Here is a 15,770-nt window from a genome sequence, read left to right as displayed (position 1 = left end):
GACAAATCGTCTACAACCATCAGGTCATGCATTTTTTGGCCATTTTTGTTAGAGTTTGTTTTTAGACAAATAAATAATGAATGATAATTGCACTGACACAAACCATTAACTTTTCAGCTTTTGAAATTCTTTAAAAACAATCTAAACTGCACCAGGCTAACAAAACAGATATTAATGATTGTCTCCGTGAATGAAATAGGGAAACTTACATAATTATTGCCTAGGTGTGGGGAGAATTCCTCAAGCTGTCAGTTCTTGGTTTTTCCTTGTGCAGAGTGCTCACCTGAGAACAGAAGATATGTTTTGATCTATAAGCTCAGAGACTGAGTAAGGATGAAAACAAAGTTTCCTAGCTTTTTTCTCTTTTTCAAGGAAAGTTCAATTTTCCTGCAAGAATGTCATTAGAGCCACAGTTTGCCTCTTGGTATTGTCTAGAAATTAGTCACCAAAATATATGAGCTTTGACAAACCATCATCTGTTTTCACTCCAAAGTAGCAATATGAAGTCCTGGGTGGGATAGGTCAGGGGGCAGTGGGTGTGGGAGATGTGAGTTGGGAGATAATAACATCAAAGAAACCCTGGGGAATGAGTATTGATGTTTCCTTGTTACATGACCTGGCTCTGCCTAAGCAAGCCCATATCATGTATTTAAAGTGCCATTTTTTCAGGAAGACATTCTAGGGTCCTTCTGTTTAAATAATTCAGTGAGGGTTTTGTGAAAATGAATTTATAGGCCAAATGAACACTTGGGTGATATACAGAGCAGCGCAGGTGCCATTACTCAAAATCCCAGTGCTATTCCACCATCCGATATACACAGAAATATTAACCTAGGATGATGGCAAGTTGAGAGGCTCCAAGTATTTTTTCCATGATAGTGGATTCATTACCAACATATTTTGCATTACTTCTGTCTTTTAGGTAGAACTGAGTATCAGCGTCAGTCACACAATATAAAAGCAATATAGGTCAAAATCTCCAGCTTTTAGAATAAATTTCATCATTTTGCTCCAGCTTTTATTTGCCAGTTGTTAGGAAATCTGTCCTCTGGGGACTCTGAGGATGTCACCTGTTACTTGTATCAACATGGCAATAACAAATAGTGCCAGAGACCTCTGAGGAGAACAAACTCAAGACTCCTCTTCAAGAGCTCCTCTGGTTCTATGCTCTGAGAAATGTTGGGCATAGTGCTGCAGCACTCCCAGACCCTGCTCCAAGGCAATCTTTTGCCAACTATTGTTCATTTTGCAAACGACGCAGCACCTGTTTGGAACCCATGGCTATGAAGTACTGGAATGAGAAGTAAACAAAATAAATATTGATTCATCCTCTAGCGTCTGCCAGAAGTCAAGCAAAGCAAGTCATTGAAAATCTTTACAATTCTTAATATTCTTCCTCAAGGTCTGTCTAATCGACAGACTAGAAATGTTGAGAAAAATTTAATAACAATATGATATCAGTAACAAGAATAATGATATTTATAGTAAAATCAAACAACCCACATACATATCTAGTGAAAATAAAAACATCCAGAGGGAAACATATCAAATGCCAATAGTGGTTGTATGAAGATTGTTTCATGGGTAGTTTTAAATTCTCTTTTATTCTCTGTTTTTTCTATTTTTCATTATTCATAATCTGGTCAAATATTAAAATGGTAGTTTCAGCCATGAAAAAATATTATAAGGCAGTAAAGTATGTTAATTTGCCAAATTAACAACATCTTAAGATGAGGGAAAAACCATTTGCACTTGAAACAGTCAAGGAAAATTTGGTGTAAATGCAGAGAATGAGACAAATATTGAAGGGCTGAGGACAGAAGAGGATTCTACATACGGCTTTATAAATCTGTGAATGTTTTGTTCATTTTTACTCTGTGGTTCATTTTTTGTTTTCAATGAACTTTTATTTGTAAAAATAAGCAAAAAATGATGACTATGCACTTAATGAATAATTGCCATAGCATACTAATTAATTAGTTTGCTAATGACATATTAATCACATATAATTACCATTAGACGGGGAAGCGCACATGACAAAGAAGAACAAGAGACTCCTCCTTCAAGAAAGCTGGGTTCAGAAAGACAGAGACAGTCAGGGGACAGGGAAGGGAATAAATGAAGTCTGAGAAATATGCATTGTTATTGCATATCAAGTGTTGTCAAAACTGAGCTAGAGAAGGCAGGCACATCATGGAAGGTGTTGCAGACATGCTAAGGTGTTTGAACTTAATCTTAGGTTATTACCTATCAGAGTCTTCTAAGCAGAGGAGTATTCTAATAAATTCAGATCTGATTTTTCTTACTCTAAATGGTTCAAAGTCAACTGATGCTTTGAAGCTAAGTTTAGTGATACAATGTTTTTCTTCTTCCATAGAGTCATATATATTTCTAATTCCAAATTTTTTCTTTATAGTTTGTATAACCTGACATATTAAAAGTGAGATAATGTGTATTAGATTTCTGAGATGATATAAGAATCACATTTAAAACACATGTCACACATACATTTTTTAGTCAATCATGGTGACCTTTAACCTGACGAGATCCCTTACTAAAGCTGAGGAGTAGCTCATATGTTCTTATAAAGGACTCCTTGATCTGCAACATTTGATACTCTTTTTTTTTTTTCCTGAAAGCATCTTCTTGTTAGACCCTAGTAAACTTTCTCTTTTACATTTAAGAGAGTTATAAATTTAAACATGCATGAGTTACAACTTCAGCAGAAGACCTTATTCAACAAAGAATATATTTAAAGGAAGCAGGGAGAATGGATGGATGAACATCAACCACATTACTTACTCCATAACCTAATTGAAAAAGAGAGATTTGGAGTGAAAAAACTCTCTTCCCAGGAGAAAATGACCAGAACTTTAACTGTGGCTCATTCAGGCTTCTAGAAAACCAGAAGATTTGACATCCACTGGCATTTTTCCTAAAGGTGGGTTGCTGCAGAGGGCTGTTTCCTTGGAAACATTGTTTATTGGTCTGTACCATGGTAAAAAGTCCAGGGTTTCTACACTGAATTAATGACAGATTCAGATACTTTTTATGACCACTGAAGCTCAAATTTCATTGTGTTACCCTTCTATGCTCATTAATTAACATTATATTTCTTAGGTCTTGAAACCAAGAAAGTAAATTGTAACAGTCATCAATTCTGAGTAGTTGGTAGTCAGATATTTGTTCTATCAATGTTTTTCTGTATTTTAAAAATTTCTAAAAATTTTTATCTAGGCAGCAGTAGAAAAATTGAGCTAAGTTTGTGAACTTATATCAAACCTAGTCATTTAAGTTTTTTTTTTTTTGACTTATTTTTTAGGAAAGACATCAGTATTAGGTAAGAGAAGTTACTTAAGTAAAAATAATTTTAGTAATGTAACTTCTCGAGTGTAGTGAGCATAGTATTATAAAGAAAATATATTTGAATACATTTTGAAATGCAGTGGGAAGAAATTTGTTTGCTAGTGTTTGGGAAGACATCAAGTTCTGTTAATGATAGACTTTAATAAAAATTGTGGTAGTACAAGGAGCATTTGGATAGCATTGTATTTTAGATAATAAATTCTGGACTACTGAAGTCTACTCTGAATCACCAATTTCAGTGTTGCCCTATCACCAAATATTTTCCATGGTAGTTATCTGGGTTGCCCTTTGAGAGGTTATTTTGCTAAAAGCAATATAATTTCTAAATTGAAGTTGGCAGAAATAAAAGTATTCAAGACTATATGTTACTATTTCCATGATAAAATCTCCCTTTTAGACCTGTGACCTGACTTTGTTTGAAGAAAAGGAAATTAGGTGGGCTAAGGGTCGATTTAACTAGTCTGCCACCGTCTATTTCACTTACTGCTATAGTCACCGCGAGAGTGGGAGAAAGCCTACATAGAATTTTCCCCAGGCATTAAAGAAGAGTCTGCTGTTACATTTGCAACCAAGAAACACAAGATTCTCTGAGGTTTTCCCCCTGCTGGAAGTCATGATTCTAGTGTCAGTTGTCCCATTTCTTTGGTGGAAATGGGTGGTAGAAAACTGCAGGTAGTCCCGATCCCAGCGCCGTCCTCAAAAGGAGAGCCGGGAGCTTCTACACAGAACATTTCCAGGTATGTTTAGCACCCTAACTCACCGCTTGGAGAGCCAACATGACTGCAGAGTGTTTGGAATATGTGTGATGCCTGTTTGCAAGCCACAGGCAGATTCTGAGGACTTTTCTTGATAAATCGTGTAGTCATGCTTAGGGTCTCTCATGTGCTTACTCAGGACTGGTTCACTTTTAGCCTGCTTGACCACTTTTTTTATTTTTGCCCTTTCCCCTGACCTGGTAGAATAGGCCTGGCTACTGAGTAAAGGCTGGTGAATAGCCAGGAGGAAACTGTGAGTAGCTTCTAACCACTTTATGAGTAAATTCTGCTCCTTTGCACCCTTCAGATGGTTCCTCCTGAGACAAAGGATAGTACAGGAATAAAGCAAATGTGTGTATTAAAGAGTGGAAGAGATGCAAGGAAAAAGGAGCTCTCTCCTGAAAGAAGATGGCTCATGTGAGGGGTTTTAGCATTCCTGCGCAGGCTTCAGCTGTCCTTGCTCTTCAGCTCTTCTGTTTGCCTGTTGCCATTTGTTCTACATTGAATTTATACATGAAATTGAAACCACTTTCAGCCTGTAATATCTTGCTCTTGATTTGGGACAATATTTATAGCTTCTGTTTTACGAAATTATTTTGAGCCACCAGCGATATTTATAATATAGCTTATCCCCAATATTCAATTGGAGAATTGGATATTGTAAATGTATTAATGTAACGTGATATTTAAATTAGACCCACAAGTTTTTTATTTATTTATTTATTTATTTATTTATTTATTTATTTATTTATTTTTGTGAAGTCTCGCTCCTCTGTCACCCAGGCTGGAGTGCGTGGCAGGATCTTGGCTCTCTGCAGCTTCTGCCTCCCGGGTGCCAGCATTTCTCCTGCCTCAGTCCCCCAGGTAGCTGGGATTACAGGCATGCACCACCATACCCAGATAATTTTTGTATTTTTTAGTAGTGACAGAGTTTCACCATGTTGGCCAGGCTGGTCTCCAACTCCTGACCTCAGGTGATCTGCCTGCCTCAGCCTCCCAAAGTGCTGGGATTACAGGCATGAGCCACAGCTCCCAGCTAGATTATTTTATAAAACTAATAATTGCTTTTAATTGATCTGTTTTGTGATATCAATGGTTTAAATGTCTGATCTACTCAAAACAAAGAAAAATCTATGATTTTAATTTTGAAAAGTTATCCAGCATCACATTTTTTCATTGTTCTTGACACAAATCATACCTATATTTTGAAAGACTTTTACAATTTCAATCAAATGAATATACCTAAGAAACTGGAAACATTCACATTACATCAAGAGAATATTATATTTTACCTTTATGGAGAGGCATGATTAAATTTATATAAATGATATAAAACCTGATTTACATTTTAACTGATGACCAGTTTTTTTGTCCTCTTGACCACATGTGACTCTACATAGCCAGTACCAAAATGAAACAAAACAACAGCAATAATTTAAAAACTTGTTAACAAATTTTGTGATCTTTCTGCCCTTCCTGCAGAATAGGAAATGCCTCCAGCCATCTACACATCCACACATATATAGAAAGCAACCTCTAAAGGCCACATAGTCCAATAACCTTATCAAAATGGTAAGATTTTTCTTTCCTTCATGGAAGAATTTTACATTTATTGACAGTAATTGGCTATTTCTAAAGAAGTTAGGCTTTTTGTTTATGTTTCACATGAACAAAATCCAAGGTTATAGTTAGATTCTAAAATAACTAATTTTCATCTAATCGATTGTCTGGAAACTTACCAGACTCATGAGAAATTGTCTTAACAGTAAGAAGCTTCACGCTCTCTTTATCAGACTGAGGTCTATTTGAAACAGAAAACATTAAATTAGCACCACAGTAATCAGCATTGAATGTTTGTGAAAGTACTGTGACACAAACAGAATGATGAAGATACATATGCATATATATGTATGTATACACATATGTATATATACACACACACACACAATATACACACACACATACATATATCTTTCCATGGCAAGAACTTTGTCTTTTCACGTACAAATACACATATACTTTTTAGCAATTTTTACTTTTTCTGCAATCAAGCCAGTAAATCCCTGCCACTCTCTCATAGTGGTGATTGTCAGATAAATTAAAAATTAGTATGAGTTGTGTGAAACACTTGGCACAAGGTCCATATTGCACATGTCTCCAATTCTGAATTACGGAGAGGAAGACATATAAATGTTTACAAACCTTTTGGGCTTATGCTGAATTCTGGAGATAATCCTTTTCATGAAGTCCTGAGATACTGTAGTACGGTATCTGAACTGTCTATTTTAATCAAGAGTTCTCACCTATCCGAAAGAGTTTCAAACTCTAATTATTTCCTTTGGACATCTCAGGAGTCTCTAAGTCATATGAATAGTAATGTAGCATTATTTCTAAAGTTTACAACCTTATGAAATATAAAAACACTTGTATGAAGGTAGACCGCAAACTCATGTCAACAAGGAAAACAAGGTTTGTTTTGACATGAAAAACAGTTCATCACGCCTCTTTGCAGCACCTTGGTTGTTACAGTTGCTTGGATTGGTAAAATCTGCTTTATCTTAATCAAGTCAAAGTGGAATAGCCATCTACCTTAAAGGCACTGAGAACTGGCTCAAGGTAGAAGCACAGTTTTCTCTGTGATAAACATTAAAAATTGTCACTGGGAAAACTATCTAAAAACTCTAGGGATTTTTTTCTATGATATTTTGCCTCATAATTATGTTCCTTCTTCTACTTTTTCCATTTCATCTTTTTATTTCCCGTTTTACCACTCCAAGATTAAACATGATCTTATATTTGGAATTTCTCTGTGAAATGGAGAGAGTTCTGACAAATAGTCAAAGCCAATATGTAGTGCTTCTACACTTTAGAAAATAATCCAAAAACGTATAAGTAGAGTTAACAATAATTTTCACATGTAAATGGTAGGATCTAAACAAAAGATGATATGGGCTTACTTACTGATCATTTCCATTTTCTGGTGTGCCTAGAAGAAGAGGGAGTTGTTATTAGAGTTGCAAAGAAGTTGGCTACCAAAAATCTGAGCCCCTGTAACTCCCTTACCTGCCACCCACTCTTTTCTATACAGAGATGTTTCTAAGCCATTTTAAAATATTTTAATTTTCCCCTTGCCAAGCCATTTCCTCTGGTATGGTTAATATTTATCCTGGCATTCATGGGATAGTCCTAATTAGGTCAACCCCACTACATTTAGTTCTGGACTAATCTTGATCTTGTAGTTTCATATCACTATGTGAAATTACTGTTCATTATTGCATATCCCATGGACAACAGAAAATGTCTGTTTATTTCAGTATCTCTGAAAAAAATCTATTAAAAGTATTGAAGATTTTATGCCAGAGAATTGAAGTTTTGACTTTCTTTTATACATTGTTCTTTTCTGGGACACAAATCACTGTTTGTGGTGAGCTACAATGTAGATACTATATCTAATTGTATCTTAAACCCACTGATTCAGCCTCTCAAAAGAGCCCTGCAAAATATCACAGAGGCTACTAGCTGCAACTAATCTTTTGTACTCTTTGCCAGGCTGCTTCACAACTGTCTGGTAGAAAACACCTGGGGTTTAGAGTGAGAACTCAGAATGATTCATTCTGCATAAGGACGTGGCCTCTCTGGAGTGAATGTTAGTGATCAAATCTTGCATTAATCTATGGCCAATCAGGCCAACTGTTTAATGTGATTGCATAAGGTTTCCCTTGTTGTGCTCCTTTGCTCTGGTTTTATTCCATTGCTACTCAGCTTCTGTTTCTTAGATTTCCTTTCATATTTAATCTAAATGTTGTCATTGAATATGCCCTTTCAATGTAATTCTCCTGGCCTTGACTATCCTTATTTATAAAGACCCTAACTTCCACTAATATTTTGGCTGCTTCTATTTCTGTCATCTTGGTTAAGATATCCAATCATAACTCTTAATCCCTAGGATTTAACCCATGGCACCATATGCTGCTGACCAATTAGACTTAACCTCATCTTTGCTCCATCAGTAAGGATTTAACAGCATTTTTTTTTATTCCTATGTGTCAAATACAGTATTAACTGTGATGCTAATAGCCCTGTTTTAAAATGAGTTGATTTTTTTAATTTATAATTTTTGTGGGTACATAGTAGGTGCAGATATTCATGGCGTATAAGAGAGATTTTGATATAGGCATGCAATGCATAAGAATCACATCATGGCAGTGGCGTATTCATCCCCTCAAGTATCCTTTGCGTTACAAACAGTCCAATTATATTCATTGAGTTATTTCAAAGTGTACCATTACGTTTATTATTGACTATAGTTGCCCTGTTGTGCTGTCAAATACTAGGTTTTATCCATACTTCATATATTTTTGTACCCATTAACTATCTCCACTTCCCCTCCACTACCCTTCCCAGCTTCTGGTAGCCATTATTCTACTCTCTCACTCCATGCGTTCAATTGTTTTGATTTTTTAGCTTCCAGAAATAAAAACATGGCAAGTTTGTCTTTCTGTGCCTGACTTATTTCACTTAACATGATTACTTCCAGTTCCATCCATGCTGTTGCAAATGACAGGATCTCATTCTTTTTCATGACTGAATGGACATTATTGCGTATAAGCACCACATTTTCATTATCTCTTCATCTGTTGATGGACACTTAGGTTGCTTCCAAATCTTGGCTATTGTGAACAGTGCTGCAACAAATGTGGGAATGCAGGTATTTCTTTGATATACTGATTTCCTGTGTTAGGCATATATACCCAGCAGTGGGATTGCCGGATAATATAGTAGCTATATTTTTAGTTTTTTTGAGGAACCTCCAAGCTGTTCTCCATGGTGGTTGTACTAATTTACATTTCCACCCACAGTGTACGAGGTTTCCCTTTTCTCCGCATTCTCTCCAGCAAAATGTATTGACATTTTTATATGCCTGTTTTAATATTTTTTCCCTAGGAAACTATAGCAATATTCTCATTAGCAGATAGATGCAAGCCAACAGACTATTTTCTGCATATATACCATTCTTATTTGGTTAAAGCTCAGTCCACTGTCAGCCTTGTCCAGGTAAGCTTAATTTCGTATTGAAATCTCTGATTCATGTTGTCTTCCACAGAGCAGAATGGGTTTACTAATTTCTCGAACTAGATAAAGTCTCTCCCACATACTTGAAGAGTGATTAACTGCAGATATTTAATGGTGCTAATTTAATGATAACAGTGCTTTAAATTCTGTCTCAGAAACAAAGTTAACAATAACCAAAAAGATTTGGCTCTTTGTACAATTGCCAAACTTGACTTTAAAATACTTACGTCTTCAGAATAGCTATCCATAGTGGTTGGAATTTTACACATCCACAGAAGCCTCTTTAATAGAAAATGTCAACTTTTCAAATACTGTATTCTTAAATCTTCCTATGTAAAGTAATTTTTAGTATAGCATTTTTTTTTTTACAAATAAATTTAGCACATTAATTTTTACCTATCCTATATACTCAACACTCACAGGCTTCAATTTGGATAGCCAATTTCCAGTAATAGATAGGATTAGTAGGTAGTTCAGAAACTTAGGGAAATTAAACTGACTTATAAAAATGCTGTTTCCCCTCTGAAAACTGAACAAGGAGACATGTTTCAGACTTTAAGAAGTTTATTCACTGATTCCCAAAGGAAAAGGCATTGATTTGTTTTTACTTTTCACCAAGAGCTAAAATGAACTCTGCTGTTTTGGTCTCCTAGTTTCTCCTGGTACTGTCACGATCATACTACAACTGTCCATGCAATGCACGGTCAGTAGGTGGCTTTAGGGATAACATTCATTAGTGTCCTGGGGGGCACATTGTCCATGAGGTAAACAAAGAATAATGCAGCTTATATTCCTTTTAAAAATAATTGCTTTTTACCTTTTAACAGTTTATGAGACTTAGGTAGAGTTTTTTAGTGACATATTTAGAATTAAAGTGGGGAAAGAGAATTCTATTTACTGTATATTTAAAAATGTAACCAATAAGCATATAGTAAGGGCCTGCTTTAGGTACCATGCAATGTGAACAATATGTGATTTGTGACTTGGAGGGGTTGCCTGATTTTCAAGAGAGGTAGGCACATGGAGAAATAAGTAACTATTCTATGGTATGATAAATGATATAATCCAAATATGTAGCATTACAATTAAAGGTAGAATTCATTCTGCTTGAAGAAGTGGTATGTTATAAAAAGATACAGTAAATTTGTGTTTGAGTTGAGTCCTAATGGGTAAGTTGGAGATTCGGTGTGTTATGAAAGGTAAGAGGTGGGCTGGATATTCCAGAAGGAATAGTATGGATGAGGGCATGGTTACGTGATACTACATTATATGACCGGGGCTGGGCTGTGAAATGGAGAGGTAGTTTGGAATTAAGGTAACATGACAGCTGAGCTGTGGGAGTTGAAGGGGTATTTAGATGAAGGTTGAGTAAAGAAGAGTCAAAGTTCCTGGAACAGAAAAAAAGACAGTAAAGACTAGAATAAATCAGAATTTAGTTAACAATAATTTATCAGTATTAGTTCACTAATTGTGACAAACATACCATCAGATCTTAATAAGCGAATAGGGGAAACTAGGTGTGGTGACTCCCTGTACTATCTTTGCAATTTTCCTGTAACTCTAACTCTATTCTAAAACAGAAAGTTTATTTTTATAAAGGATAAAAAATATAACATGGTCATGGAAGATACTTTCGTTGGGTGTGTCTCCAAGGAGAGCAATTAGTCACAGAACATTTTTTGAGATTATGGGCCCCTGAGCTGAATTCTTAGCAATCCCTGTCTTTATTTTCTGTTACATAGAAATGGAGTTAATCTTTACCACAGACAAGGTGTCATTTTTATGCCCTCTTTACTACCATATTCCCCTGACCACCCACAAAATTTGGGCTATTTCATTAAAAAGAATTTTCCCACATTTGATAATATCTACTAATAGTATTTAATTCCTACCCTGCAATTCACTAGCATTCAGTGGGTGTCTGTGCCCTTCATCCTTTGTTTCTATGATCAGGAAATACGACATTTCATTTCTTTCTATAACTCTTCTCTCCCTTTAAGAATTTAAAATCAAGTTTAAACTGAGCATATATTCATTCTTCTTTCAGGAAAATAAGAACAAACACAGTTACCTACCCGGGTCTGCCTTCCAGCACATTCGGTACAAACCCACCAGAACAAATACTGAAAGTGTTATTACAATCAAAGCAATAACCACCGGCAAAATAATACCTAAAAAGAATTGGAGACGTTGTCAATTAGAGTGGCTACTGAATTTCACAGCGATAGTTTAGTAACTGAGCAAAAGCATGAGTATTTCCTTTCTTCTTTAAACATCATTCTATTAAAAACATTATATTTTAGGCAAAGATTTCTCTGATTCATGGGGTTTCCTCTAGTTGTCATTTTTGACATAACCACTTGATGTCAGTCTTGTAACCTTTCTGAAACAAAATTCCAACCTTAAGAGAGAGTGCCCCTTCTTCCTGGAGACTGAAGAAGTGGGGAGATGGAAGATTGGAGAAGCAGAAGTTGTACTCTAGATTATAATTAAATCCACATTCACTCATTACATTTTTTAGTACTTTATAATGAAGTTACTGGGAAAATATATATAACCCAATTGGGATTGCTCTTGTCCTAATGCTGGCTTTCTAAAACACTCACAAATTTCTTTCTATAATAATATCTAAAAACTAGAAAAGGCATAAAATATTGTAAGTAGATATCACAGTGAAGATGATTCTTAAAAATGAACATGATTCAAGAAAGATAGGTGTATGTGTGTCTGTTTGGGGGAGTGATGTTGCTGCAGTAACTTAGGGTGAGTTTTTCATATTTGTATTTCCTTCCTTCCTTCCTTCCTTCCTTCCTTCCTTCCTTCCTTCCTTCCTTCCTTCCTTCCTTCCTTCCTTCCTTCCTGTTGGTTATTTCTAAGATGAAAAGTACAATGATAAAAGCAAGAGAGCTGTCATAGACACACAACTAAAGGAAATTAAGGTGACTATTAGTTTAGCATATTTGCTTGCATACATACTCCTTATATATTTATCAGGGGTGGGAATTATTCTCCAATTCACCTGTAGGATGGTTCACACTTCCATTGTCAGAGTTAAATATTTGTTTTAAGTAAGTTCTGCTGATTTCATAATAGATCTTAGGTGAAATTATTATTGCCTCCCAAAGTGAAGATGCCGTGAATCAGCAAGTCAGTAATTTCTATGATGACTTATTTAATGGAATGGGTTTACCTAAACTTAATAGAGCCTTTTATAGTAACAGCTTTGAATATAGTCTTTTTATTCTTAATTACTAAGGAAATTATTTAATATTCTATATTCAGTCTTAGCACACACATAAACGTTATATAACATATATAGGTTTTAGTTAAAATGGAACATTTTTAAAGGTCATTTTTAATATTCTATGCAGGCAAACAATCTGTTTTTTGATATAATTTATTTTTTGTTTTAATTATTTACTTGACAAAAATGAAATATATTCAGGGTATACAACCTGATAATTTGGAAATAATTCACTTTTACAGGGACATCTACCTGTGCATTTTGGCTTATCTGAAACTAGTGCCATCGAGTCATGCTTGGCCCTTGATTGTAATTGCTAAACACTAAGCTAAGAAAAAAAATTGCCAAAGTGTGCTTTTTTTCTCTTCTCTTCTCCTTCCTTCCTTCCTTCCCTCCCTCCCTCCCTCCTTCCTTCCTTCCTTCCTTCCTTCCTTCCTTCCTTCCTTCCTTCCTTCCTTCCTTCCTTCCTTCCTTCCTTCCTTCCTTCCTTCCTCTTTCTCTCTCTCTCTTTCTTTCTCTCTCTCTTTTTCTTTCTTTCTTTCTTTCTTTCTTTCTTTCTTTCTTTCTTTCTTTCTTTCTTTCTTTCTTTCTTTCTTTCTTTCTTTCTTTCTCTCTCTCTCTCTCTCTCTTTCTTTCTTCTCTTTCTTTCCTTCCTTCTTTTTTTTTTTTTTTTGTCATTAAGACCTGACTCACCTGTGGGAAATTTTCAGAGCAGGCAGCAGTTAGATAGTATTGTAATGGGATTGAAGGCTCAATAAAGTTGACAAAAGGCTGCCCATAATCTGATTCCTCCCCTTTACTGGTCATATGCAAAATTCTGTATATCTACTGCCATTAATGAAGATATTGCTATTACTCACTGGAATAAGACCGGCTGGTTGCTGAAGTGCTTGCATTTTTTCCACCCTCACTGCCTATTACTATAAGAAAGAAAAAAAAAGTCACTTTTGGTTAATGTGTGCCAATCCTTGCAGTCCTCCCTCCACCCTCATTTAAGGAAGCAGCCATGATTTGTAGGTATGATGCTGCAAGTGCAAAAGATTCAGTCTCATTCTGAAGGAGCTGTTTTGTGAGTCAAGATTGGTAGTGCTTCCTTGGTGAAAAAGAAGGTCAGGTAGAGCAGATTTCCACTCAGACACACAGATATCATACCTTGAGACTGTGAGGTGTTTTCTGGAATTGTAACTGGTATTGAGGATACTGTACCAGCTTTAGACGGTGAGGCATCTGGTTGTAAAATGCTACCTGTATGAAAATTACAAATGTAGAATCAGACTAGGGTATTAAGTCTTCATACGGGATTTATTTGCAGATTCAAACAGTTTGCCTCTCTGAAGATCTGTGAAAACTATTTATTGTCGAATAGTAGGATAAATGCAATCATAACACTAAACCGTAAGTTCATCCATTCCTTCTGGAAAGGTAATTAAATTTAGAATCAGAAAGCCTGAGTATCAGTTTTACATCTTCAGGAACTCGCCAAGAAAACTTCAGTAAGTTTTTTAGTGTAAGTTACAGCCTGTATAACCTACTGCATAAGATTCCTGTGGGATGTAAATCTATGCAAAAGCATTTTTCAAATTTCAGATATTCTAACTTTGGCTGATGGTGATTTCTTTTTTCTATCGCACATAGTTAAAATGATCATAACTGCACAGGACTTCAGATTTTATAATATTTATCAGCGATTGAAGGGAAAAAAAATTGCAGCTGAGGCTTTGGTTAGAAGAATTGAGGAAAAATCAAAGAAGACTCCTTCATTTTCATCCCTAAAGTTCAGCAACTGGTTTTATTATGTGCCTTTTCTAGAGTAACTGCTGCTTGGCTGTTTTTTTTTTTTTTTTTTTTTTTCACTAGTGTCCATGCTCTTTTTTTTCCCCAAGGGAAATATAAATAAAAAATGTATTGTTGTTATTTGTTTGTTTAGTTAACATTTGCCATCTTCAATCAGAAGGACTGAAGCAAAATTTATAAGTAAAAATCTACTATCCAAAATCCATAGCTGTCAATAAGTTTAAAGGACATATAAATAATTAAGTATTGTGTAAGTTGAAAACATGTGTTCTTGTGAATTTGCAATAAAGTACAATTTGTACTTAGAAAATTTTTTGAACATTTTTTCTCTTTCTCTTGCAGTATGAAGTGCTCTATTTAAATCACGCCTGTTTGCCTTGTCTGTTCTCTGAATTGCAAGTTCCTAGAGTGTGAGGGCCATACTTGTCAACACACCCAACGTGGAGCTCTGGCCACAGGGGGTGTGCAGTCAAATGTAGCTGACACTAAGAGGCACTTCTTATGATTATGGCTCCTTGGGCGTATTGAGGCCACATATAATTGCACCAAAGAAATTGATATTTCTATGACTGCCTTGGCTCATTCCTTCTTCACCACCCACATCCCAGCACGCACTGCATGCTCATGCATTTTTGACATCTGTGGGTGAAGAATAATGTTCAGAGTCTGTACCGTTCTTGCCATGCAAGAGATCTGTGGGTGGAAGCTAGATATATGCCCATAAGAACAAAGAAAAATGTCAGGCTAGTGCACTAAGCAGGCAGAAAAAGGAATATTAAATAAAAGAGTGGGAACTAGCTGAAACCTTGGTACTTTCAGCTGCCTTTTCCAGTGTCAAGTAGTTTAGCGAGGATGAATGCTCTTTCAGTTGTCTTGGTGGAGAAGGTGGCTGATTAAATAACCGATGATGTTAATCCTCTTGCGATTTCCCAAGGGTTAATTGTCCTACCTTATTACCAAGTTCTTGTAGATAGGCTAAATGGCAGCCTCAGGACTAAGTGTAATCTGTCTAAGTCAGAACAAACTCCCAGCTTCCCTGCTTAAAATGTGTTGATCACCCAGTGTCAATGGTTATTGCTAATGACCCATGGATAGGCCAAAATGTTAACATTTCATAGTGGAAAGATTTGGTGGCTGCTTGAACAAAGACTTTAAATTTGTTTTGTTTTTCTTTAAACTGCAACCTTCAGTTAATAAATTATTTCTGAATCCAGCACACACACACAAACACACACACAGACACACACAGACAACATTACTGGTCATGATCCAATAATGGGAATTAACCTACAGTTTGAGAAGCTCTGTTTTTTAGCATGATCATATTGCTAATTATGAAATTATGGTACTTGGATGAATCCATAAAATGTGAGCCTAATGTTATTCTTTCTGTGACTCAGATGTGGAATCCATGACATGCTCAGAGCTGATGATCGACACAGTTTTTGTCGAGATTGTATTATCCTATATTACTAACAACATAGCACTGCCAGAGGACATACAGCAGAGCTATAGCAGAGTGGCTAAGAGCATGATTC

General features: G+C 35.7%; 1 protein-coding gene across 3 annotated transcripts in view; it reads right to left on the bottom strand.

Annotated features, from left to right (window-relative positions):
• LOC105486357 (endomucin) overlaps positions 1-15,770 on the bottom strand; it is a 121,252-nt gene that overhangs the window by 14,524 nt on the left and 90,958 nt on the right. For 2 of the 3 annotated variants that reach the window (XM_071093253.1, XM_011749209.3), the window contains 6 exons: positions 13,591-13,683; positions 13,299-13,358; positions 11,270-11,365; positions 7,083-7,107; positions 5,861-5,922; positions 210-283 (listed from right to left, as the gene is read on the bottom strand). In XM_071093253.1, coding sequence (XP_070949354.1) covers positions 249-283; positions 5,861-5,922; positions 7,083-7,107; positions 11,270-11,365; positions 13,299-13,358; positions 13,591-13,683 — 371 coding nt within the window. In that variant the 3' untranslated portion in view covers positions 210-248. The remainder of the gene's footprint in view (positions 1-209; positions 284-5,860; positions 5,923-7,082; positions 7,108-11,269; positions 11,366-13,298; positions 13,359-13,590; positions 13,684-15,770) is intronic. The other variant, XM_024794264.2, reaches the window with a different exon arrangement.

This window comes from Macaca nemestrina, chromosome 3, assembly GCF_043159975.1.
Source record: "Macaca nemestrina isolate mMacNem1 chromosome 3, mMacNem.hap1, whole genome shotgun sequence".
Lineage (NCBI taxonomy): Eukaryota > Metazoa > Chordata > Mammalia > Primates > Cercopithecidae > Macaca > Macaca nemestrina.
The sequence above is the reverse complement of the archived record's forward strand: the minus strand, read 5'-3'. Positions and strand labels throughout refer to the sequence as shown.